The following is a 26,675-nucleotide window of genomic DNA, read 5'->3' as shown; positions in this document are numbered from 1 at the left end:
TGCTAAAACATTCGCACTTGCTCAGCTCAGTCTGGTTGTTTCTTCATCAGTGCTAAAACACAGGAACACACACACACACACACACACTCACACAAACATTTGGCAACTCACTGCAGGAGATAATCAGTGTAATGGCATAAACACTGAGGCAGGAGGCAGTAATAGATTACAGGTGTGTGTGTGTGTGTGTGTGTGTGTGTGTGTGTGTGTGTGTGTGTGTGTGTGTGGTGTGTGTGTGTGTGTGTTTGTGTGTATAGATAACAACCCGCCGACCATCTGTGGCTATTCGGCCTGCCACTCGGCTGATTCAGATCACACTGCTTCAGCAGCAGGCGAAAACTCACAGGTGAGCAGCCGAGAAACAGAAGCACGTAAGTCAGCGTGGCAGGCTTTTAGGGCCGCATCATCCAGGGGTGAGCAAGGTCTCCCCATGTCTCGAAAATTCAGGAACGGCACTCCAAAAACAAAACAAAAAACAAAAAAAAAACCTGATTGCCAGAGGAATCTCTGGGAATTTGCATGTCTGGCAACAGTCCCGATTTCATCCGATTTTTTTTTTGGGACTTTCTATCCTCCAGTTGCACTTTTTTTCATGAATAACACACAATTTTAATTTTGATCTTTTTTCGGTGTGTGTGAGAGATGAGTGCCGCCTCATTAGTCAGACAGTCAGTCTAATCTGCTTCAGACAGGTGCGCGCAAAAATGAATTGCTAATGCTAATTTCTCCGCTTTTTGACCTGTGGGAAGGCAGACGTGAGAGACTCAATTTGCTTAATGAAATTTTTGATTGACAAGTTAGAAAGAAGGGGGAGAGGGGAAATGTAGATTTTACGTCAATTAGAAAGTCAATTAAAAACTGAATATCAGGAGAGAGGAGAGGTGGAGTTCATTATAATTGTCTGTGAGCTGGTCGCTCAGTTACTTCAACAGGAAAAAGCTGGGGTTCCACTGCCAAGTTCTAAGTTCTACGGACACATCGAAACCTTCTTTGCAGGAGATACTGAAACCTTACGTGGCAATTGATTTTTTTCTCTCTCCTGCATTTGTGTAAAACAGCACACGCCATCTTCAAATTCTGACACGTATGAAGACTTTGTGACTTCACCGTTAGTTCTGACACGGCTCTTTCTCCAAAGACGGCTCCTGTGTCCGTCTCTGAAGACACGAGCCGGAGGCGGCGGTGTTCGGCTGCGGGCTTTGTTGCTCGTTAAACATCAGCCGTCTGGCCTCTTCCATGATGTCACCGAGCTGACGGCCAAGCAGATTCGAGCTTGTATATTTGCTAAAAACATTTTCCAATTTGCTCTCAAATTGCAAAACTGGAGTCACTGGTTTACATCGGTTTGTGAAGGGAGAGTCTCTAAATGTCCCCTCAAGAGCCCGACAAGAAGACTGACCAGAAGATGTGAGACTTTACCTAAAATTTGGTGTTAAAAAGACAAGAATCGCCTACGATTTCATTTTGAAGCTTGGCACAAGCAGGCCTCAGGGTCGTGACTGCAGTTGTTCAGCTATTTCAGTTGATAGTGCTTTGCTGCCTCAGAACATTATTTTTCTCTGTTATTCTTCCTGTTTTTGGTTCCTTTGTCTTGACTCTGCTGTCTACCAGTTTACACACATGCATTTTCCAGAGTTGCTTCCTCAGCTCTTCAACAATCCTGTAAGATGGCTCAGTGGGCTGCACTCCGTCTGATCACGTCCACCAACCCCCGACTCTCCAGTTATGATTTATTTTGAAGACGACAACAACAAAAAACCAGAGACAAAGCGATGCAGGTCTGGTGAGCAGAGCCTCCTCTCGGTGGAGTACCAACCTGGGGCTGCTGGGAGACACTGTCGGCTAGAATTTTTAATCCAAGCCGTCACTGAGTGTTTTAACATCAATTCTCAACGCCTGATTCTACACCTCTCACAACAGTGGTCTTAAGTAGGAACCTGTGACCTGGAAAATGTTAAGGATTTTAACTGCACACCATTACACTGGTGAAACTGCGCTTCTCTCCCCATTACTTGTATGCCAAGAAGCAAAGCTCTACCAGTGCGGCCCACAGGAGCGGTAGCACGGAGGGAGCAGCTCGGCCAAAAGCCTGGGACACGATGAGGAGCATTCTCACAGCTCTCCGTGCTGTCCAGGAGCCGGATCTGTCTGCAGCACGACAGAAGGCAGCATCCGGACATTTCACAGGGGTATGGATACTAGGGTGTGTGTGTGTGTGTGTGTGTGTGTGTGTGTGTGTGTGTGTGTGCATGTTTATAGAAGGAGTAAGAGCCCATGATATGAGCCTGAGGACAACCATCTGTACACAGCCAGACAAAGAGTGAGTCCCTAAGAAATGAAGCCATCGTGACTGTCAGAAACTGAGCAGTGGAGAGTGGCAGACATGTTCCTCTGCCAGGACTAAAACACGACCGAGACTCCTCTGCAGTTGCCAACCTCGGCAAGTCATGTGTGTCATGTGACTAATACTCCGCTTACTGAGGTGGATGTTTGGAGACAAAATATTTGAAATGAATCAAGGATTCTCAGTTCAGGATGAAAAAAACGTCTCTCTTAAAATCTCAGGTCAAATTAGCGAAAACCCAAGTCAGGAAATTGAAGCTATTCTGGGAGTAAAGGCAGGATTTTGCTCTCACTTTCAAAGTGCAGTCAGAATAAGTGAAGTCCTATTAGCATCGAGTCGACGAGGTCTGAACGCAGTGAAAAATGGTCGTCATTGATGGCTTGAAATGTTTTTGAAAAAGGTACCAGCAGGTGAACAGAACGGGAGGTCTGGCATGAAAGGGGCCACAGCATCAAGACCGACCTGATCCAGGTTCAGGTTTTACCAGGTTAGCAAAGCAGTTCCTGCTCAGTGTGCAGGGGAATAAAACTTGTTGTGCAAAGCATTACATTAATAACGGCTACATTTTTAACTTGGCCATAAATGTGAAATAACACTATGTTTAAACTCTGCCTGTAATAAAAGTTGATCATATCATAACTTACCAATAATAGAATAACCAATAAGAATCTTGTAATTACCTATGACATTTTTTAAAATGTTAATAGATACAAAAATGATTTAAAAAAGTGCTTTTATCACTTTTACTGTTTTTCTTTTTCTTTTATTGGCTAACAAATGTCCCTCTCCCCAGACTCACCATTTACTGGCGTCCATTAAAAATTACAAGGATGTGTTTTCAAATCTCAGGTAAGTTCACAACAAACGGGAGGGAAGTTGTGTTGTTTTGGCAAAATACACGGAAAAAATGTTCCTCACTGACACAACAGTCCTGCCATGTCATGTCAAGTTTTAAAAGTTTGAAGGAAATACTTTGTGATACTGGCAGCTTTTCTGCAACACCACACATTTGATGGAAAAGTTGCCAGGGTAATTTGTACTTTTATTCAGTTAATGAATTATTCAGCCAGTTCTCAGGCAGAATGTCACTCTGGAAATACTTCACTCCGTCTGCAGGACAAATTTGCTTTTGCTTATAAGATGTCAAACCTGAGCTGCTACAGGTAGAAGAAAGCACACGCCTTTGTATATTTATGTGCATATGTAAATGTGTCAGTCAGGGCTGTGTGTGTGTGTGTGTGTGTGTGTGTGTGTGTGTGTCTCAGGTGTGTATAAGCGATATTATCCTCCACAGGTCAAAGTAATCTTTATTATCCCCGAGAGGCAATTTGTTGCCCAGCCAGCAGTAAATACAATCGACACAAACCAATCAAAACACAACCTGTTCTTACTCTCTCTCGCACACAGACACACACACACACACACACACACACACACACACACACACACATTTACATAATGTTATTCAGCAGGCTGATAGCAGCAGGCACAATCAGCTTCTAAATCTAGGGGTTGTATCTCAGAGCAGATGGAGGAGGCCTGGACGCCCTGAACCAGGCTGACCAGGTCATCAGGGTGCAGCCAGACCTCGCGCTGCTCTTAGATTTGGGCCTGAATTCATGATCGAGAGCACGAAGGATGAAAGGATGAAGACAGACGCTTGAAGAACACACACAGACGAACACACACGTGCACACACACACACACACACACACCCGTACACACACACACACACACACACACACACACACTATGGAAACAATAATATCCTGTAAATCTGCCTTATGTTCAAAATAAATGGATTGTCTGCTTTTTCCCAGGAAGAGAAAACATCCAACATTTGTTCTTGTGGCTCTTTCAAAGTTTGCACCAACAAAGCCAAAAGAAGCACAAGCATGTTCACTGTGTTTCCTGGGCCAGGTGTACCTGGGGGCGGAGCAAGACAGCACATAGAGGAAGAAGGTCCTGTGACTGGACCGCAGCATATTTGTACTGACTATATCTTTTATCTGTTTCTTCTATGTGAACTGGCACAGTTTGGATGTTCAGGCTCAGTCTCGTGAAGCTCACCGGAAGTTGGATCACATTCTCACCACAACTAATGACCCAGCAGTGGACGCGGGTATTTATCGCCCGGCTTCGCTCCAACCTGCCTTGATGGAAACACAATGAACCAAGATCACGGTGGAGTAAAAGCTCGTCGCCTCCTCTGGTAACTTCTACAACCGTTTTGTCATCTCGGACCATGAATCCAACGCTGAGCTCAGTCTGGGTTGAGCTCAAACCCTCAGACACACAGAACCTGTCCTCCATGCTGCTTTTGGATTTCATTCGAGAAACGACGCCTCTGAGATGAAGGCGGCGCCTCGTCTCCTCAGTGGGAACGGGATTAACTGGCTTTTATTAGCAGGTTTAGCCGCTTCTGAAAAACCTGTGCATAGTAGGAAAGGAGTATAAGAGAGTCGGTCAATTTAGTCCCCATCAGTAGTGACGACCTCAGGATACTTAGATATTGATTATACATTAAGTATACTTAACAATTCACTACCTTAGTGTACTTTCAATTCAAAACCTCACAGCTGTTTGAGGTAGCAAGGACCTGACAAACAGTCCCTGCTTTCCAAACTGTCATTACAGGGTCTGAGAACAAATAGATCGTCCCCTCTTGTTTATGGCTGCCTCATCTCAGGAGTGTCATATCTTGAATAAAATCTGCACACAGTGTCATAGCAGGTCCTGCTTTGTCTCCTGCTCCAGGTGAGAGTGTGTTCACACTTGCTAACTGTGCAAGCTGCCAAAGGCTTGTCCCGCTAAATGGCACAACCTCTCCCAGGCAGTCACGTTGCCCTCCAGGACAACGGTGCCCTACCAGAGCGGAGGCACGGGGGGGTAAACGCCGCCACTTCAAAGGTCTCACCTGCTCTTCCTTCAGGGATCAGACTGTCAACAGTGTGGACGTTTCAGATGGAATCACTGAATTTGACGTTTCAGGGAATGACGCGGATATCAAAGATGCTTAGACCACTGTACCACACCAAGGAATAAATAATGCAACTCAAAGGTTAGAGAACAACAGGAACATCTCCACGACGATACACTATTCCTCCAACTCCCACACATGAATAAAACATTACGAAACTAATAATATCTTTCAGCTGAGGCATGCAGAGAAGAAGACACAGCGATTGGTTCCTGAGATTATTGCAATGAGGCTGAACACTGAAGTTCAGAGGATTCGTATATAAAAATAGATGAAAAACTCTGTTGGACACGAGCTCTCCTGCTCCTGAGCAGAGATGTCACAAACTCCGCCAACGAGAAGCAGGAGGGCCTCAAACTACACATCAAACCGCTTCTTAGGTTTACTTGCTGTTTGCTTTCATTATTTAAGTTTATATTTGGAAGAGTTTTTTTAACCTTTAAAGGCATCACACTTGATTTCAATTTTGATTCAGCTTGAAAACTTAGCTGGTGTCAGCTAATCAGAATCACTTTGTAGATGCTTATTTTGATGTCACAAGTGAACGGCAATAAAAAAATCCACCATCAGCAACAAAAGTAAAGTGCAGTAACAATGAAACCTGGAAACACATAATATTCCCCGTTATTAAACGGTCCAGGTTGGTGGTGATACTTTTGTTTACGGCAGTCTCAGGAGGACGTTTTTGTAGGAACCAACCACCGGTGCGCTGCCTTTGAAAGACATGAGACCTGTGGTGATTTTGACTTTGTGTTCTGAGGCACCCCTGAAAAATTCAGTACGAATATTTGACCCACTCCAGTGTCGTAGGGGGCGCAGTGGTGGCAGGTGTTACTGTTTGCAATGACAGTAGGAGAGGAAAGAAGGAGGTGTTAATGCCTGGATTAAAGTCAGAGAATGTTGGGTCTTGTTTGTCATTATTATGGTGCCTCTGTACAACAGAAACAGCATCTCCCATCCCCGTCGTCCGCCTCAGTCCAACCTACCTTCTGACTGATGTGGACTCGGAGTAGAATGTTCTGGTAGCTGTGGCCGTCATTGACCTGCAGCACCACGCCGTCGTCCGTCCCCTCTGAGCCGTCGTGCACGTACTGAATCTGTTCCCGTGACAGCTCCTCCAGCTTGAACCGGGACAGCACCCGGTCACCGTGGAGGCGGGTCAGGCGGCCGTGGCGGGGCGGTTCAAGGACCATGAACAAAACATCAGCAGGGTTGTCGGCATCTTCAACCTGCAGGACTGACTTGGTGATGGTTGCTGGGGCACCAGGACTCTCCACAGACAGAGGAGAGAGTGTCACGACCCTGGGAGCCTGGAGGTGATACAAGAGGAGAGGAAATGGCTCAGTAGAACCAGAGACCAGCAGTCGGGACCTCACACCTTGCTGCACAACATATCACTGAATAGCCTGAGCTAAAGAAGCTAGCAGCAGAGATAGCAACAGCCTGTTTGCTCCCTTGTAGCCTGTTAGCTTGTTTCAGCTAATGCAATGTCCAAGACCTAAGCTCCTTCTAAATCCATCGCAAAAGTTGAATTTTTCAGAACATACTGAAGACAAATACTAGAATGGAAATAAACCGGGAGAGGGAGAGCTTCCCAAACACACCGGGAGTCATGGAGGCCTCCATAAAAAATAGATTTCCTTGGTATTATACAGTCATGGACTCTAGATGCAGTATTTGGAAACAAGGCATAAAAGTCTTTTCGTGACACACAAATACTGAAATCCCAGGTGGTTCCTGCTTCACCTCAAGTCCCAGGCCTGGATACTGTAGTTACTCTAGCAAGGAGGGCTAAAGATGGCCGGCGGCCCCCTTTGGCTCTTCAAATAACACTTCTTAAAGGTAAAAAGCAAAGTTTCTGTTTTGTTATGTGCTACTGAAAATGCTTGGAAACTTTTAAGGGCTGGCTGAGAGCACGGCTAGATGACACAGCACATTCTCCCAGAGAATCTCAAATTGTCAGATGATGAATTTGCTCCCCGAGTGTCAGAGTGTGGCGGGGCTGCGGCGACCTGCTGCCGAGGGAGATGAAGAGGATGAAGGTGAGGAGGGTGTAAAGCAGGGAGGCTCATTAAGGAGCACTGGAAGCCTTGCACTGCTGGAGAGAAGCGGAATCTTGCTAACAGAGTCGTTTTTAGAGCGCCGGTGAGAGAGGCCTCCTATTGAGCCCGCTGTCAGCAGCTGTGTGTAGACGTCTGTGCTGGCACGATACCGAGATGTGAAAAGTGCGGCTGTTCGCGGGATTGTTGTCCAGTCCTCCTCCTTTGATTCAAACACGTCAGATGAAACTAAATCAAGTTCTGCCTTTGATATTTATGAATCAAACGGCTGATTACCACAACAGCGTAAAGCTGTGAGCTTTTTTGACACCAATCCTAGCGGAGTTTACTGGTGTGACAACGTATGGACAAGGTTGGTTTAGGTAAAGTATCTTAAAAACCAGAGATGGAAACCAGCGGTCTCCCATTCCACAGTCAGTGTTGGAATGATTATTTCCATTAAAAGACAAAAGAATTCAAATTAAAACTTCCATCCCTCCATGTTCTCCCTCTTCTCCTGTTGAGGGTGGTGGGGGTGGAGCCTATCCCAGCAGCCTTCCCCCTGGACAGGTCACCAGTCCATGGCAGGGCCAACACATAGAGACAGACAACCATTGGCTCTCCCAGCCACGCCTACAGTCAATTTAGAGTCTGGATTAACCTGGTCCCTCTTGATGTCTTTGGACTGTGGAGGAAGCTGGAGTACCAGAGAGAACCCAGCAGGAACAGGGAGAACATGGAGATTCACCCAGAAAGACCCCGTGCTGCAGCCGGGGCTCCACCCACAACCTTCTTGCTGGGGGCCACAGGGAGGACCACTGCTCCACCGGGCCGGCCAAAATTAAAACTTGATTCAACATTTTACTGGATGTTTGTTAAAACATCTGTAGGCTCTTCACAGTGTTTGTAGTTTTGTAAGACCAAAATCACTTCTGGCACGAATCCTCATTAGGACAGAGGTGCATTTTCCTCTTTTGTGTGTGTGTGTGTGTGTGTGTGTGAGATAGATAGAGAGAGAGAGAGAGAGAGAGAGAGAGAGAGAGAGAGAGAGAGACACCTTGAACAACAAAAAGACAACAAGTGAAGGTCAGAGGCCAGAAGAGATGCATTTCATTTTAATACGCGTCGCTGCCATAACATTTGTTAGCGAGGCAGCTTGGCAGCGATGGAGGCAGAGATGCATGGGCTGTCCTCACAGGGACGCCATTTTACCTCGGCCCTAAATCAAACCCAGTTGTCAAGCAGGGAGCTCGGAACGCAGGGCTCGGGTCCAAGTCTTTGCCCTTGTCTTGTGCTGGCTGAGTTCCAGTTGTCTGCCATGATGGCAGCGTGGAACAAGCTAGTTCCAGACAGAAGGGGAACATGTCGGGGGACTGAGGGGTGACCAGCGGTGGCGGGGAACCCAAGGTGGAACTGGTTTACACAGAGTTTAACCTAAAAGACAGGGAGTGTGAGGTTGTGTTACAGGTCGTCGGTGACATGTTTTGTGACGTCAGAGGAATTATCTCCCAGAGACAGGCAGCTGGGCCCCTGGGCGCACACCTAAATCCTCTGTTGTCACCGCTGCTGTTTGAGAACAAAAGGCTTGGAGTGAGTTGGTGGTGGTTGACTGTGTGTTGCTTTTAAATCATGCGTAGACATGCGATCCCACTGAAGGTGAGCGGTGAGATCTCCACCTCCAGGCAAATCAAGACAAACAGAGGCCCACTCAGGTACGAAGATCACCCTTGATCCCACTCTTACAGGTGCGGGCGTGGGAAGTCATGCCAGGGCCAGAACTGTCATCACCCGCGAGGCTCTTGAGGTTTGTGCTGCTTCGGGGGATTTTGTTTGTTTTTTCTGCTGTGCTCACACCGGATGGTATTTAGACGAAGGACGGAATGAGTGGAAGTCGTTCCTGAGTGGATTTCTTCCTCTGACACATGGCTGTAAGCTTCATGGTTCCTAACAATGGCCGCTGCCTGCAGCGCTCGTCTCCTTCTGGTTGCTACGTGTCAAGCAGTGACAACACAGATTTCTAATGGGCTTTTTTTTTTTTTAGATCGTTACGTTGCCAATCGCCATGGATACGCTCAGCAGACAAAGCTGCACTCAAGTATGAATCAGTGACCTCATAAACCATTTTCACCCAGCCAAGTCAGAAGACGTTTCAGCCGTGAGGGCTGAGGGCAGAAACCCAGCAGCGCTGGTGAATTTCACCAGTCGTCTGAGAAACTTCAAGATTGCCACTTTAAGATGATTAGGGTAAAATTGTAGGCCAAAAATACTGGTACATACCATGAGTGTGAGCGACCACCGCGGTAGAAATGTCATCAGCAGAACTGAGCCGCTCCAGTCAGACGCTATCTGCAGCCACTATCTTTCATTCCTGAGGCTATTACAGGCGGAGGTGCCTGCTGGCGGCGCCTGACAGGGATTTCAATCAACAGTTTCCTTTTTGCAGCATTTACTTCCACCAGGAGGGCTGCTGAAACCCTCTTTCTCTCCATGTCATGCAGATTCATATTGGACCTGCTACACAATGCTTTTGTGTGCTAATGGCTGATATAAACAGCTCCGGCTAGTAGAAACTCCTAAATATACATTTATCTTTATCAAAGGACAACATCATCCACCTTCCTCAGAACATAGAGCCTTGGTCATACATGAGCAGGGGCCCAGAGAGGAATTGGGAGAAATACCAGGACAGCCAACCAGATACGGGTGGGTAGAGCAGTCACTCAGGACTGCAGGACCAGGCAGACCAGCCTGTGCACCGCCTGGATGGACTGCAGGACCCAGTTCCACACATGGATACTGGAGTGCTGGGAAACGTCCAACATCAACAGGATGCTAAGAGCCTTCATCAAGAGCTCAGTGGGGCTCTGGAAAACAACTCTGGAGGCAACCCAGCCAGATCATCACCACGAGTGGCTACGGACGCCGGTCCTGAAGTGGAGCAACCATCAGGCCCCTCCTCTACATGATGACATGGAGCTGTACGCCAGGAATGAGCTAGACATCAACTCACTGATCCACATCACCGGGATCTCTTTAGAGAGACAAACAGCTCATTAGAGGTACCAGATTATATAAGGTACATTACTGGGTTATGACATCATACCTGCATTGACACGACTTGGACTTGAACCGTCTCTGGCTGAGAAAACAGCTGGGGGTCGGCGACACGCAGCACAAACTCGCCACTCCTGCCGTGAAAAAAAGAGAAAAAAACATTGATGAATCATTTGAAAATAGCCAATAAAAAGACGCTGTGACGAGAGAGGTTAAAGGTCATTCACTCTTTTTCCCCAGACCCGATTTGATGGACCGCGGCAGAGAGGCAGCCTTTAGATCACCCCGTGGCTTCTGACAAATAAGTCCTGAGAGTGTGCAGTTATTAGATCTAATCACCACGATGTCGTCAAGAGGACACCCCATCTCTCACACACACACACACACACACACACACACACACACACACACACACACACACACACACACACACACACACACCAGCCCACTCGCTCACACTCACACATCATCCTTATCCCAACAAGCAATTTCTCCTCTTACCTTGCTGCCTCAGCATCGTCAAAGACGAGGCATTTTACCCACAACTCCCTCGGGCAGCTGGAGTTGAGACGCAGCCAGCAATGACTGAGTGATTTGTTTATTCAGTGACAATGTTACTTCACTGTTATTTAACCTTAAAATATTACCTTCAGACAAATTAGAGCATGCTCTATCTCACAGGCACAGTGCTGTTAATAGTCCCTCTCTAAATGAACCCCATTCTCTATAAATCCTGCTGATAATATCTACCGACACCTCTGTAAACAGTGTCGTGATTTCTGGCTGGAGCAAAAGCCTGCAACATTTATCACATTCAGTACAAGGAATGAAGTGTGCGATGCTGTACATCCCTGCAGCGGACGCACGGAGAAGCCAAAACACGCCCTTCTGTTCTCGACGGAGATCAGAATCGCTAATTCAGACGGATTCTGACACAAACATGTTGTAGACGCGTTTCCTCCGTCAGGCCAGATCTTGAATACGGAGACAGATGAATGGGTGTCTTTGTCCTGTTATAGCCTATCATGATCCAAGAACAGCCACGAGGTGTCTTGAATGCACCACAGCGAAAGGTCGAGTGTGCCAGTCTTGCTTGATGGCGACCAATGCGAAGACAAATGAGGACGCGGCTGTTGCTACTGTCAGGCGGAAGGACAAGAGAGCTGTAACATCTTGGGACGACCGCAAAGGTCACACGGGACTTCATACCAGGATTTTACCAGATCACTACCCAAAACACAGCATGAATTTCAAGCACTATGAACGAAAAGGGAAAAAGACAGCAGGATGATGAAGTCTGATCCCGGCATGAGTCACCACCGCCTGGTTAATGTCTGCTAACACCACCGTCTCCTCTGCAGCTTCACCGCCATCTGCGGTCTTAAAGAAAGTCTCTTTAAGAAGCTCGCTGCTGCAACTGTTGTTCTTTGAAAGTTATCTCTCCTTTAACTCAGAGGCTCATTCAACAATGATAAACTCTTTTTAAATTACACTTCCTGGCAACAAAAACGAGATTTGTCACAGCTTTACAGCATTTCCTACGGCTGGAATAATCATGACTCATTAAAAATGTGTTGGCTGCTTATTAAAGTAACACAGGGACTGTGGTTTCCAGGGCAACCCCAGAATCACCACCTCAAACAGGCCCCAAGTAGCTTGCAATCATCAGACAATCAGACAAGACAAGAAATTTGTTCATACACAGGTGCCAAATGTCAGTACCAAGAGTTGCGTGTGTGTGTGTGTGTGTGTGTGTGTGTGTGTGTGTGTGTTAACAGATGCACGAGGTTAAAACTAACACTTTGTTGTACATTGGTGTCATTTCAGGTTTATACTCCTGTGAAACTGACAAAACTATTCAGTGAATAAACGTGTAACTCTTCCTCTCCGCCTTTTAGGGGACGGCTTCCTCCTTCAGACACCCCCCTGGTCCCCCCGGTTCTCTTTCCTCCCTCGTCACATGACAACAGTGTCTTCCACACTTTTATCACGACAGAAACTCCTCAGAACCTCCAGCTCCGTTTGTGCCGCTGTGTGTTTCAGGCTGCAGAGTCACTTCGGTACATCGGTAAATGGAACGCACAAGGTTTCTCTTGAGGTGTGAATAAGATGTCCCTGAACAACTGCCAGAAAAGTGTTTTAGTGGAACATTGTGATGAAGTTGGATACGAAACATCACTTCATGCTTGCATAATGTCAGGCATTTGTGTGGAATTCTTGATCCATGCCCAAAAGGGTTCAACCTGGACCTTTGACCCATTCATCCTTGAGTCCAGGTGAATGTCAGAGCCTAAATTTGTGGAATTCCTGAGAACTGTGACAGACTGGACAACATCACCTGGTTGTTGCTGTAGTATTGGACATTACATTAATAAAAACAGTGATTCTGAGTTCAAATTACTTACAGGATACAAACGTGTGTTTTTTCACACCATCGCAAGTTCATAACAAACCATCGCCTTTCAACTTTTTTTAGTCCCTTTCATCAAAAGCTCTCGTGTTTCTTCTGAACATGTTTTTCTCTGTTGGTTTGCCCCTGCCTCCGTTGCGACCACTCCACGTAATTGGAAAAATATGGCAGTAACGTGCAGATTAAATCCTATTTAAGGCTTTTCTTTTTATTGTCTCAATTAATCTAATGGCTCAGAGCTGGGCAGTGGAGCATGCTTGACTAATTCGCTGGCCTGCTGCCATTTTGACCATCTGACTCAGGATTAACTGGAGTGTCTAATGTGAAGATGGCGACTGACTGTGGCTGCAGAGCCCCTCACAGGGGAAGGGCAGGCCTTCGTCTTTGACACCGAGATGCACTCTCAGTGTCACGGGTCAGGTGCGGTGTAAAAGCAGAACAAATATGTATGCAAATGTGACCGCATCAACCAAGATGCATCTGCGGATGTGGAGGTTAATGACAGTGAACTGCAGGACGCCGCATCAATAACAAGGCTACAAAAAAATGAAACTTCAGCCTGCTCATGGAGACGACGCGTTCAGTGTCAACTAGTTTAAAGGTGATGCTCGTCACTTACTGGAAGACATCTAGAATGTGAGATTGATTTTAAGAGCTGAACATAAAAAGGGCACTAGCTGCTTTTATAAAAGTTACATTTATTATAGGAAAAACAGAACTGAAAAACTTGATGCCACTTCTTTTTAAAGGCAGGTTTCATGGGGCGCTGATGTTGTTATCTTGTCTGGCAGGAAAATGACTCAGTTCTTTCATCGCAAATCTGTCATTGCAGATTTCAGTGCTTGGTCATCATCTCGGGTCTCTGTTTGTGTCTCTGACTGAAACTTTGCATTTCTCTTAAAAAACATATTTCTAATGTCAATGAGACTCACCAGGCTAAATCAACGGGACCACATCAGACCCACTGACCTGGCTTTATCTTTCTGATGTCTGAACTGGACCCGTCCAGTTCTGAGCTCCACCCAGGTGAAGGTGTCGTCCCCCGTCAGCTCCTGGCCCCCCTTCTCTGGTCTCACCACCTCCCCTCTGAACAGGACCAGACGCCCGTTACTGGGAGCCTGGACCAGCTGGAAGATGAACCTCTCAACAGGACTGTCAGGGTCCTTCACTAGCAGCAGCGTGGGGGGCAGCGGGGTGAGACCCCCGAGGGGAACCAGCAAGGAACCGTTGACCTGGAGCGTGGGGGGGTTGGTGTTAACTAAAATGAGGAAGGGGGGGGGGGCAGTGAAAGGAAAAACAATACTGAATTATCTTTGGGGCTTTTATCAAAAAAAGTTGATATTTTTAAACTGAGATGAATCACAAACAAAATTACATTCTCCAAAGTTTCCTGTGAGGAAATAAACAAGAAAGCAAATAAAGGCCATCAAATATAATCACAGCTACAAGGAGACAAGGCTGAAACACAAGAAAGAAAATTAGAGGAGAGGACAAACGAAGAGGCAAGAGAGAAAGAAACAACACCAACCAACATGGACGGTTCAGACATTCTCATGACAGCAGACACGTCTAGAGAGACGTGATGACTGATAAACACACAGTGGCCTCCCACAGCAGGAGTCAGGTTCCCACCCACATGCAGCGCCACCTTAACAACACAAGGAATGGCCGTGCACCACCGTGATGGCTCGGAGTTTCTGTCCCCCCGTCCTCTTCGTTTCATGTCTTCATTCATGACTTCATTTCAACACCAATGCATCCACTCTTATTCAGAAAGACTGCATCCACCTCCCTAATACACAGGCGTAAGAACACATTTCTATTCTATCTAAATGCCACCTTTTATCGTGAGCTGCGAACGCATCTGCTCACACACGTTGATCATCATCCCAGCGGCTGTGCGCGGACAACAGGTCCCGACATTTTAACCTCCCAGGAAACACGTTCAAAAAGTGGAAAAGAACAGATGAAGGAAGGATTTCTCATTTTTGCTCGTCTGTCGCAATGGAAAGACAGGTTTTTTTTTAGCAACATGATCCATGACGCAGGACACTGAGCTCAAACGGAAGACGACTAGTTTCCTCGGGGTGTTAGTGAGACCTCGCCATCCCTAGGAATGGCGACGCCTGGGCCACGCCTGTCATGGGGGCTTAGAAACGTTCACACGACAGAGGAGAACAAACCCTCAATACCCAGGAGGCATCTGTCCGTCTGTCCGTCTGCAGGTTGACGCTAAAACTGCAAAGCTGATTTGATATCAACCAGGGGGACGGCTGGAGGAGAGTGTCGATCAGGGGCGAGGCCTGTTTGACACGGAGGCTCGCGCTTTTAGTCCATTTTCACAACATCTGATGTGCCGTATTATTGACTTGCAACCTCTGTTTTATTGTGTGCATCATAGAGGTTAGATATTATTTACTGCTGCTCACTGTTGCTGATTTGAACATTTGTGAGCCGTCTCTTTGTTCAGGATGATAAAAAAGTGACTTTTGAGGAAGTACGGCGTGATGAGAGGGACGAGGTCCGGCCGCTCTCAGAGGTTATGACATGAAAGAAAAAGCAGGTGCAGGCAGACATGCGGTTCTTGCTGTGACATTTCAGATGTGACTTCTAATTGGACCTGACTTTTTAAAGATTACCACTGTTGAGAGGTCATGTTGTGACCTCATTATAGCTCCTCTGTTGATGCCAGAAAGGCTCTCTGAAACTCTGTGATTAAACTCACAAGTGACAACGTGTCTGGAGACACTCGTCTCCATCCTTTCTCCTGCTTTCTTTTTGGCTGAAACAAAAGTAAAAAGGAAATATCAAAGAAACAAAGCAATTTCTTTTTAGGTTGTTTCACTTGATTTACTTGCGAATTAGCTGAAGCCTGGAGGCTTAAAAATGTTCATTATTTCCAAAGTAGACGGCATTTTTCACAAAGGGCACATGATAATATACATTCTCTATTAGAATTGTGCTTTGTCACACGTCATAATTCATCCGACAACCAGCGTCTCCTCCTGAAGCTCTCAGGCGTCTCTGGCTGACAACAACCGTGTGAACATAAAAGACAAAAATGAAAGTACAAGTCTCGTCTAATTACCCGACTCTTGCCGCTCTCCCAGAAAACTCATCATGTCAGACAGTTAGCAGTGTGTTCCTCCAAATGTCTGACAGTTGAAAAGATTAAACAACTCTTGTTGTGTGATAAATGCAGAAATTTACTCCTGTAAAGTTTCACTACAGAAACTGTTTTTGTGTCATGTAGTCTTTTACAAGCTTCTCCAACAGTCGCCTACAAGATGCCGTTTGATGTGCTGTTTTAAAGCTGAGAATTTCAGTTCAAATGTTTTGTTATTCTAAGCACAAATCAAAAGAATAAAATGTAAAACTTGTGGCTTCCAGCTATGAAAGTCCTTATTTGCTGTTTGGCTCAACCACCGTTCCTCAGTGAGGTTCTCTTTAGATTTCGTTGCTGTTATAAGAGATTCAAACTCACCCTTGATGACTAAAAACGAATCAGAGCACAAACTGTGTAATGAGGATTATTATATTTAAATATTACCAACACTGACAAAAAAAATACATTTTTTTGAAAGCTTAGAGGGAAAGTTTTCTCTAAGAAAAACTGCAGGACAAATGATTGATCCTAAACATGTAAAAACGCTACATTTTCCCCCAGCGGTCCTTGAACGACTCGTCACCAACGTGCGCTTTTATCAGGAAAAATGTTCTTAGTTACCGTGGCAGGTCCTGGTCTTCTCGTCAGCCAAGTATCCGTGTCCACAGTCAGGGGTGCAGTACCCTTCCATGAGGTAGGTCTGGTCTCGACAGGCTGTGCAGAGTCCGACGCCGACACACAGCACGCAGTCGGTGGAGCAAGCTGATGAAGTCGTGTGTTAGTGTCCTCCTCTACGTAAAATACATGACAACACCAACATCCAAAAGTGTTAACGCTTACGTGTGCAAGCTTGGGAGGAGGCTTCCAGGAAGTAGTTCCTGCCACATTCCAGCACGCAGTGGCCCTGCAGGGTGGCGTAGGGGGGCTGGCACTGCTGGCACTGCCCCGGCCCCCTACACTCCACACAGTGTTCATCACAGCCTGGCAGAGGGACACACACACACACACACACACACACACACACACACACACAGCATTACAACCCAAACATATATCTGAAGAAACTCTCTCATCACGTTCCATGTTTGAACGAACTGACCGAGGCATCTGTCTCCCTCCTGGTAGGACCCCGGGGTGCACCAGGGGCTGCACACCCCGTCCTGCAGCACGTAGCCCTCCATGCACTGCAGGCAGTCGGTGGGCAGAGGACCTTTACAGGCATTGCAGCTCCAGTCACACTCTTAGAAGTGGGGGTGGGTGGGTGTGGAGACGAGGTGGGAGCAGAACAGAAGGGCGAGACAAGAAATGAATGAACTTTCTTCAGCAGGGCGAAGCAACAGCAGTTGTGTAGTTTTCATCTGCACATCTGTTCGTTCTGCTGTTCTCCATTAATGTGGACGGTCGAGTCTGATTCATTTGATTATTTCACAGAATTTATCTTGAAATTGGAACAAATAAAACGGTTTTAGCTTCAAGATTTGCATTTCACGGTCCAGAGGTTACAGCTTCACCAACCAGAGATGAGATGGTCCCCACAGTCAGAGCCCTCATTTCCAGTTGTCCTTTGGTGTTTGCAGCTTCTTGTAATGATGATACATTTACAGGAACCCACAAACAAACGTTTGTCCAGCTCTTCAAATTAGGGATGAACAATTCACATGAGTGAAACCACAATATGGCCAACTGTAATTTTCCAATCACAGCAACTGCAGCTGAATCCATGTTGGCCCTGAGAGGAGCAAACCTCCATCAGTGTCCTGCTGTGAAACATTTACTCGCTCAAAGTCAAGTCTCATGTTGTCTTTACCCTGCAAGTAATGGAAAAAGCCAACTCTTACGCAACTGCGGCGGAGCAGAAAGAAGATTGTGAAACTTGAAGTGGGTTATAGTGAGAGTCCGAGGGAGGGAGGGAGGTAAAGAGTACTGATAAAGCAAAACAAATGGAGCTAGCAGGTAGAAGTGCTGATGGTTTTCTAAGAGCTTCTTTGAGAGAACGTCTGACTGGAAGCTCCCTGAGGTCCCTTGAAGCCATTTGAGTTATCAGGTAGCGGAGCTGCTTTCTAATGCTGCGGGTTCATCCAGGGTTCGGACCAGTATCCAGATAGAGGCTGCTGGGATAAACACACTCACGACAGGGATGCCTCCAACCACCTGTCAGTGTGGGAGCCACTGCGAACCTCCTCACAGGGAATCTAACTGTGTATCTGTGTTAGCCACTAATCCCATAACAGACACAGGGAGAGGTGGTTGCTCCGCAGGGGCCCGGTACCTGCTAAAATCCCGTTACTCTGAAGCAAATCACAGATAAAAGAAAGCCTCCGAGGTGACGTCTGTGGAGAGGTAAGGCGCACATGAAATGGTTGTGTGAATTAAAGTAAGCAAGCACGCATGACAGCACAGTCAGGATCAAACTGAGCCCGACTGGTCTCGGTCTGTGAGAAGAGAACGACGGAAAACGGAGGACAAACGTATCAAACAGCTCCATTCCATTTTCTCACCGGGGCCGTTTCATGACAGAGTTATCTCAAGGCACTTTTCATAACGGCAGGTCAAGACCAGGCTCTTAATAAATAGTCCATTTTTTAATGAATCAATTATGTGCCTTTAAAGGCTGGGTGTGAAAGACAGAGTTCAAAAGGGCTCTAGTTAAGTTTAGGGGTTATGGAGCGGCGCATCTCCAAGTCAGTGGGTTTTTGGAGAAGCGCCTGCAATGAGGTGTGTGGTGTGAGATTTTAACATTATCCCCTGCAATATGCCAGTAAATACTAAACTTAAGAATTTTATAGGTTTTATGTGTCTGGAAAAGGGCAGTTGCTAAAGGAGACTACAGAGGCCGTTGTGTAGTTCCTTCACGTTAGCGTTGCACTGCTAACCATCGTCAAAGTGGTTCATTAGAGAATTTGATCTCGCCGAGCGGTTGCCTCGGGGTTTGCTTCCAGTTCGGAGGAGCTCCATGTCCTCTCCACTGTGATTATTGTAAAACTAGCAGAGGTCTTCTCTGCAGCGCTAAATTTGTAAAGTTGAGAGTAAATGTTTGCAGCACCACCCTCTTGGAGTAGTAACCGCTTTAGATGACTGCTCTCTTTCAACAGATGAAGCCCATTCTTTAAATGGATAAACACAAAACACAATTAAATAACAAGATAATTCTAGAAAAAGAAAATGCTTTTAATTGTATGTTTAGTTTTCTAAATTTACAGCAAAAATGTCCATTTTTTGCCATTGACTGCGGCTGAGGTGGAGCGCGAGCTCCGCCAGCGTCCTCCAGTCGGAGGCTCTGATCTGTTTCTACACATCTATTTGAAAACTGGCATTAAAAAGCAGAGCGATTGTGTCTGACAGGATGTGGTCGGAGCTGGTTAGAGGGTAATAAAATATATGAGGCGAGTTATTGTGTGCAGAATGAAGAAAGGACAAGTTATTCATACTGGACATTTAGACTCGGAGACACGTTTATCAAGTTCTCTGTGGATTAGAAGATGTAATCGCGGGTTAGCAGCATTTGCATATCTGCTCCTGCAGTTTATTACTTGATCGATGGAGCCTATAACCTCCATGTAGCAGGCGGCGCTACGTGCAATATGGGTGTGAGAAATTTACGAGAATCATAAAGAGTGCATGACACAGCTTCATCGTCAAACCACTGACTCCCTTCACCCTCCTGGTGCTAAGGCTTTGGGTTGTCATGGCGATGGCAGCATACCTCTGCAGGCGCGGGTGGTGGCATCGAGGTAGTACTGATGGGCGCAGCTGTCATACTGGCACTCTCCGAACAGCAGCACCCTGGCCGGGTCTCGGCAGGACGTGCACACACCCGCCGTGTCGCAGGTCAGACACTGACTGTCACACGCTGCAGGACACAAGGCAGTCGCCACGGAGGCGAAGTATGAGAAGATGCGGCATCAAAGCCTGACAAAAGAAACAAGAAGAAAGAGCTGGTTCTTACCCTGACACACCCTGTGACCGTTGTCATAGTAACCCACGGGACACTTTGGAGCACAGAGACCCGAGGGCAGCAGAACATGGACGGCAGGGCAGGAAGTGCAGGACAGAGGCCCCGACCCACTGCAGGCTTCACATGACGCGTGGCACCCTGGGGAAAAAAAAAACAGGAAGTCATTTCACTCCAGTAGTTCGAAGATGATAGGAAGCGACCGAATCAAAAGATATCCATGGGAATTCTTGGTGACATCAGTTTTTCAGGTATTTGTGATTTGTTTTGATGCAGTAGCAGTACAACAGATGATTAGCAATCAATGCTATATCATTTATGGGCCTTTTTAAAAGTTGTGGTGACGACAATCAAATTCAAAAATGTTTCTTTGTGATTTTCAGTATACAATTGTAGAAATCCAATAACCCTGTCGTATATCCACATCAGATGACCCGGGTCTGAAATATCAGCATGTTGGATTTCCTCAAATAGTCCCTGCATTTAATATTGGCTGTTATCGTCAACGACATCAGCTGGATATTGTTAAAAAGTTACCAGGAGGAACACAACTGACGCAGGGCCAAAACGCAGAACATCGCTAAGAAATGCAAAGACTGCCCTCCACACACAGCGCAGCATCCACCTGCAACCAGCGACGAAAAAAAGCTTGAAACTCTGAGTAAAGTTGGAGAGGAAAATTACACATTTCCAATTAAAACCACATTATTCACTTAAAAAAATCCATTCCGATAAGACTCACTGATCAGCCTAATCACTCTCAAATGGCTCTCAGATCTCCCAAACCTGGTTTTTACAAAGTGAATCCTGCAGCGGCTGAAGCCGTCTTTGAACTATCAGTTTCAGCAACTTTGCCAGTGTCGGTAGCTGGTTTGTAAACAATCCGAGCATCACTCCAGTGGTGATAGGAGGCTAACAACAGGTCGCTGCAAAATAAAAAAATCATTCATCAACACCGGCCACTACAAAGTGTTAGCGCCTGCCGCGGCTTCAGCTAAATGAGGTTTTTACTCTCCCAGGCTGAAACTGGTGTTCATTTAGTCGAGCGCGCAGATTTACAGCAGCTGTTACTGATGAAGAGTTCAACCAAGCGTGAAGATGATGATGCTGAAGAGGAGGGCGATGGTGCTAACACGTCGAAGATGGAGCAGAATTAGGAGGGTGGGAAGGATAATTATGATGATGAGAGAGTTGATGAGGAGGATTGGAGCGACGAGGAGGGCGATAATGAGGAGGAGGAGGAGGAGGAAACTGAAGATAAGGACCACACGATGGCGAAGCTGAGAGTGACTCACGACACAACCGGGTGGATGGTGTAGGGTCGCAGGAGGATGAGAATGATTTCTTGGATTACAAGAACATATGAGAATAATAATGGTGATGGCGAGGATGTTAACACACAGTTAACAAACATCGTGATGTACAGCAGACAAACTGTCATACCACTGTATATATCAATCACCCCAGAATCGCTGTATGATGATGTTACTGTCATTGTGGTAGTACTTTAGCGTGAGTTACTCCCAGGTGATCCTGCGAACGTTAGAGTTCTCTCTCTCTCTGTTTCGTAGAAGCGCAGGATGTATGAGCCAACAGTGAATAAAACAAAAGAACAGAACAAATAATACCCAGAGACCTGCTGAGGCTGGAAGGTGAAAGATTCGGAAATGTTCTTAGATGCTGAGAATATGAAAATAGTTACACTGAGCCAGCCTGGAGGGCAGTGAAGCGCTCGTTCGAGTCTCTGACCAAGAACGTGTCGCACTCGGTTATTTGTATGGAACCAAGTTTGTTTAGAGGCCTCACACTGAGGTCTCATCACGCCGAGCGGGACGCTGGAAATGCGGTGGCACTTGGTGCTTTTACAGCTTCTGGCAGTGGAACCTGGTGCAAGTGGTGTTAATTTTTCTCACAAAACAAAACCCTGCAGTGATTTTTTTGAAGATGAAGTGTTCTGGGAACCGAGGCGATACTGTGCTGTCTGATCTGGTCTGTGCAGGCTGAGTGCAACAGGTTGAGAATGTTAATGATGGGGATGTGCTCCTCATACGGAAAAATACTGGAGTGTGAATCCAGATGCATTTTTCTCCCTGAGCCCGAGTCTGGCAGTCGTAACAGAGATCGACGCAAAAACACGGACGGTCTGATTTCTGTTTCTAGAAATCAATACAAACACAACAACAACAACAACAACAACAACAACAACGCAACAACCGACGGAACTTCTGTGTTTTTGTCGGAACCGTTCCTGGGCTGTTGAGAACTGGCAGGTCCCGTCAGGTGTTCCAGCTCTCATTCCTATGATGAAGACAGTGGAGGGAAGATTTTGTTTCCTGTGCCAAATCCTGAAATACAGGTGAATTAAAAAGTTTGGGACTTTCACTTTGAACGCAGCATACAGGAGAGAGCCAAACAAGGAAGTCCTTTGTGACCACAAATTTGCGTGACGTGCTAAACTAGGGAACAGGGAGGAAATCTGAGGGTCTCTATTTGGCAACGTAACAATCGGAGAGGAGCTGTGAGTTGTGTTCTGATGACATGCCCAGAAATCATTTCTGTTGTGAAATAAACAGACTAATCCCCTGGCGGACTGGAGCCAGCAGACGGATCCTCGGACGTCAGATTTCTGCGGTTGGTTGTTCAACAAGAGGTCAAAACTTGAAAAGTGTAAAGAAATTGTTAAAATGGAGAGCGAACAAAGTTTTAGCAGACTTTCCCTCAACAGTCGCTGCTTGGCGGCCGACCTTCTCAGATATTCGTCTAAGCTGCAGAGTTCTTACTGATGCAGGCTCCGTGCCAGCCGTAGTGTCCCCGGGGACAGTCGGAGACACAGTGATCGCCCAGCAGCAGCGTCCTGGCAGCTTTACACCACAGACACAGGCTGCCGACGCCCGTCTGGAGGTCCGCGGCACAGCGCTGACAGTCGGAGCTGCACTCTGAGGAAGGACACACAACACAGAGGGTGGAACTAAACATCCTCCATGTAGGAACCGAGCCAAAGTCCAAACACATGACTTTACTGTTAGAACATTGTTTTTCTGCTCGAGGCGGTGATCAGCAAACCTTCAGGAATCTCTGCTGGAACACAATGACATTCACCTTTCATGGTCTTACTTAAAGCACAGACATAATTCATTCTATTGCTTTGAAAATACAAAAAGAAATGAAAAATCATCACGCTGGCATTCAAAACCTTCGTCCACAGTGAAAGACTCAGCAGACCCAAGCACACTGGAGACATTGTTCACCAGGATTCACAAGACCTCTTTGGCTTTCATGGGAGACCAACGTAATCAAATCATTTCAAACCTGAATTCCTCTTTAGGAGAAAATAATCAGAGGGTTTTTTTGTCTTAAGATGTAAATATGCTGCTTCAAGAAAGGGAAATGATTTAACAGCCTTATGGCTCTGTGTAATAGACTTCAGTAGGAGATTCAGAGAGTTGAAGCTGACCTTTTCAAAATAAAAACCAATAATTCATCATTCCTGCTGCAGCCCAAGTGAACATGTGTTCCAGATTCTTTAGAACAGTACAAGCAGACACCCTGAGGAGCAGACAGGTTCTGATTTGGTCTCAAAGATCAGAAGCAGGGATGAAGGCATTTCTAACTCATCAGAGGCGGATGGTTTTATTTTCCTGCTGTCACAGAGCTGCAGCAATTAATCAATCAGCCAATCTAAAGAAAACAATCTCACACCACTTTAATTGTTTCTCTGTGTCCAACACTTGCTGGTTGCAGACTCACAGCCATCAGGAATCCTTAATTATTGGCATTCATGACAGAAAATGACGCGTTTTGGGGCTGAAGAGAGTCGGATCAACAAACATCGAGGAGCAGCTTAGATGGCAGGCAGTTTTTCCGAATGCAAGAGAACTCAACTGTAACCCACATTTGGGGAGTTTAACCCCTGAGGCGGGCCGTGGGGGTGCGTCTACGGGGGTGTAAGGTGTCAGAGCCAGACTCTGCAATGGCAGATGGCCACTTTTTAATGACATGGACAGGATTGAGGCAATAATCTAATGATAGTTGCTAATAATCATTCTGTCGTCTTGGAAATACTGGCGTTGGAGTAAGATACACAAATCAAAGCAGGCCAGTGATTCCACAATGAGAGGTTCACTTTCACGAGTGCAAAGATAGAGGATTCATGGTTCCGTTCCCTGTCCTTTCTCTCTCAGTCTCACTTTTCAACTCTCAGTCTCCATTTTTCTTCCAGATAAACGCCAGTGAGTGTCATCCCTCTCCTCCTGGCCACTCTCTCAAGGGTAAACTCAGAGTTGTCCCAACAAGTCAAGATTAGCAGAACAATGAGGAGCGCCTCAGCGGCGTGTGTTTTATCTGACGGTATCAGAGTTGCGTCTGGCTGGCACCGTGGCGGGCACCTTCCAGGTATCCGCACAGAGATACAGATCTCTTGATTGAAGGCGGAACAACGAGGCTCTGCAGGTGAAGAGCTGTGTTTCAGCCAGGTGAGGAGAAAAGATAAAGGGCCGATCACATGGGGGTATTTAAGATACGACCTGTTAAGACCATGGAGGCTTTTCTCTTTCTTATTGTGGGATTTGGGGATTTTTGGAGATTACATGGCGAATATCAAACCAAGTGAAAAGAAGATCTGGATTTAATCAGCAGAGGTAACAGGTGACCTCGGGTCCAGGGTTCTGTCAGCCTTTAACTCGCTTAATACTGAGGTCTGCAGGTGGAAACTGGAATTTGAGTGGATTTGATCCGGGGAGATTAGGATGAGGATGACACTTGTATAACACGTCATAAAGGATCGATGCAGCGGACCAGTTCAGGACACGTTTAATTAACCGACTCGACCCGGCTGGGATAAAACAACACACAATCACCTGCTGGAACTGGTACTTCTATTGGCCCTCTGGATATTCTTATGTGACAGTGAGGAAAAGGAGCCCTGCAGATACGTCTTCCTTTAACTGACTGAGTCCATGGGCTGCTTACAGACTGTCACAAGCTCAGGTTCAGAAGTTTTTAAGAGACGACGCGGCGGCGGTGTCAGCATCACCTGTGATCCCTGCAGGCTAAATCCTGTTTTTCAATCTCAAGGATCTTTAGATTCAATCAACACAAGTCAACTGGCAGATTGAAAACACCGATTACTACTGATTTATTATATTTTAATTTCTCCTGCATATTTCAACATGTTACCACACAGCTGGAGGTTGAAGCTCTGCTTCTATGTCCCGTCATGTTTTCTTAGCAAGTTTCACTGGGATGGAACCTGGACCGTAAAAGCCACTTGTAGAGTATTTACATGGCACAGGCACGAGTGATTCCCCGCTCAGGTAATCACATGACTTAGTCACAACTCCTCATGGCGGGAAATCTATTTTCGGGATCATGTGAAAACACCGGGCAGCAGCAAACAGCAATAAATCAGACAAAGCATGTTCATTTCATGGTTCCTGCTAGCTGAGCAGGTGATAGCAAAGCTGCAAGCAAGCAAAGCAAGTAGCAGGGTACTATCCTATGTCAAAGTACTAACTAACGTTAGTAAAAACAGGACAGGGGTGAGTAAATACTCAAGATTAAAGATAAAGGGCAGAAATCAGAGACGCGGCGTTAGCTTAGCTACTAACAACAAACTAGCAACAGAAACTCCTGACTTCATGTCAGAACTTTTTCAGATTTAGCCTGAAAAACAGATCACTGCACTGGAGGGGAATGAGGAGGGCAGCTGATCCAGGCTCAGGCCTGGCAAAACAAACAAATAAATGCAGCTGCCACCCTACATGGGGCTGCATTTGGCCCATGGGTACCAAAGTTGGAACCCTGTCTGGCAGCCTTTTTTGTCCGCCTGCATCCCGCTGAAGTGCTGACACTCAACTTGGATGGCGAGATTGTTTCTGCCTCCTGAGCAGCTTCTCCTCTGACAAAGGTTTGTAGGAATCAAACACAGATCTCCTGAAGGTGTCGTCTGCCCGGGTGAGTCACGCTCTCCTTCTGAAGCCGCTCCAATCACACCAAAGAGGAGCTCCTCTCGCTGTCATCTCACATCACTCTTCAACTAAACAGGCATCAGCATTCCTCCCGCCGACACTCAGCAGGCGATCGGGCCCCCGGAGCCTCACCGATGGCTCCACACTGGAGATAAGATAACTCAGCATCATGAATTATTGACTGAGCAGTCTACGCTGAATATAAAACTAAAATGGTATTGATTCAGGTCCTCAGAGTCCTCCTTTATGGTGTAGTTTTGAAGCCCATAAAAAGGTGTGCTGAAGTTATAAATGCACGGCATGCAGACTGTCTGGCCCTCCTGTGGGCTGGAGAATAACAGATATGCATTTTTTTCCTTGCATCCTTGCAATATAGAGAACAGAAACTTTTTTTTTCTGATGAGTCACGCACAGGAAAATCAAAACTCTCCATTAGTCACTTCCACATGACTTTGCAGGGTTGAACAGAGGATGAAGTTGCAGGAGCAGTTTCTCGGAGGGACGGGGCCCGGGTGCAGCGGCAGTTCAGGAAGCGCGAGAGAGAAAGTGGGACATCATCTTTATTTGAAGTTCCAGGCGTGAGAATGAGTGAGAGTGTGTGTGGTCCTCTGACGCCTGCTTCACCCTGTCTAGACATGTCGGTCCAACAAAGGATGGATTTACAGATGCAGCTATTACAGAAGTCTCACTCCAGAATCCCTGGACTCACCGAGAGTCACATGTCTCTTCGCCTCAACCGCGCAGGTCATCTTTGTGGTGGCCTATGTTTCCATGCCAGCAGGATGATGTCAGAACTATGAGGTTCATTCTCACCCAACTTGATG

The 26,675-nt window shown here is 46.4% G+C and overlaps 1 protein-coding gene across 3 annotated transcripts in view; it reads right to left on the bottom strand.

The window, feature by feature from the left end:
* The window catches only part of fras1 (Fraser extracellular matrix complex subunit 1), a 191,661-nt gene that overhangs the window by 55,918 nt on the left and 109,068 nt on the right, over positions 1-26,675 (bottom strand). For all 3 annotated transcript variants that reach the window (XM_086205777.1, XM_086205778.1, XM_086205779.1), the window contains exons 20-28: positions 22,666-22,821; positions 19,880-20,026; positions 19,637-19,783; positions 17,033-17,173; positions 16,774-16,914; positions 16,555-16,695; positions 13,797-14,085; positions 10,467-10,551; positions 6,311-6,634 (exon numbers count right to left, since the gene is read on the bottom strand). In XM_086205777.1, the coding sequence (XP_086061903.1) occupies positions 6,311-6,634; positions 10,467-10,551; positions 13,797-14,085; positions 16,555-16,695; positions 16,774-16,914; positions 17,033-17,173; positions 19,637-19,783; positions 19,880-20,026; positions 22,666-22,821 (1,571 nt within the window). The remainder of the gene's footprint in view (positions 1-6,310; positions 6,635-10,466; positions 10,552-13,796; positions 14,086-16,554; positions 16,696-16,773; positions 16,915-17,032; positions 17,174-19,636; positions 19,784-19,879; positions 20,027-22,665; positions 22,822-26,675) is intronic.

Source organism: Aulostomus chinensis, chromosome 6 (assembly GCF_037954235.1).
Source record: "Aulostomus chinensis isolate RoL2024-O1b breed Wild chromosome 6, RoL_Achi_v1.0, whole genome shotgun sequence".
Taxonomy (NCBI): domain Eukaryota; kingdom Metazoa; phylum Chordata; class Actinopteri; order Syngnathiformes; family Aulostomidae; genus Aulostomus; species Aulostomus chinensis.
The sequence above is the reverse complement of the archived record's forward strand: the minus strand, read 5'-3'. Positions and strand labels throughout refer to the sequence as shown.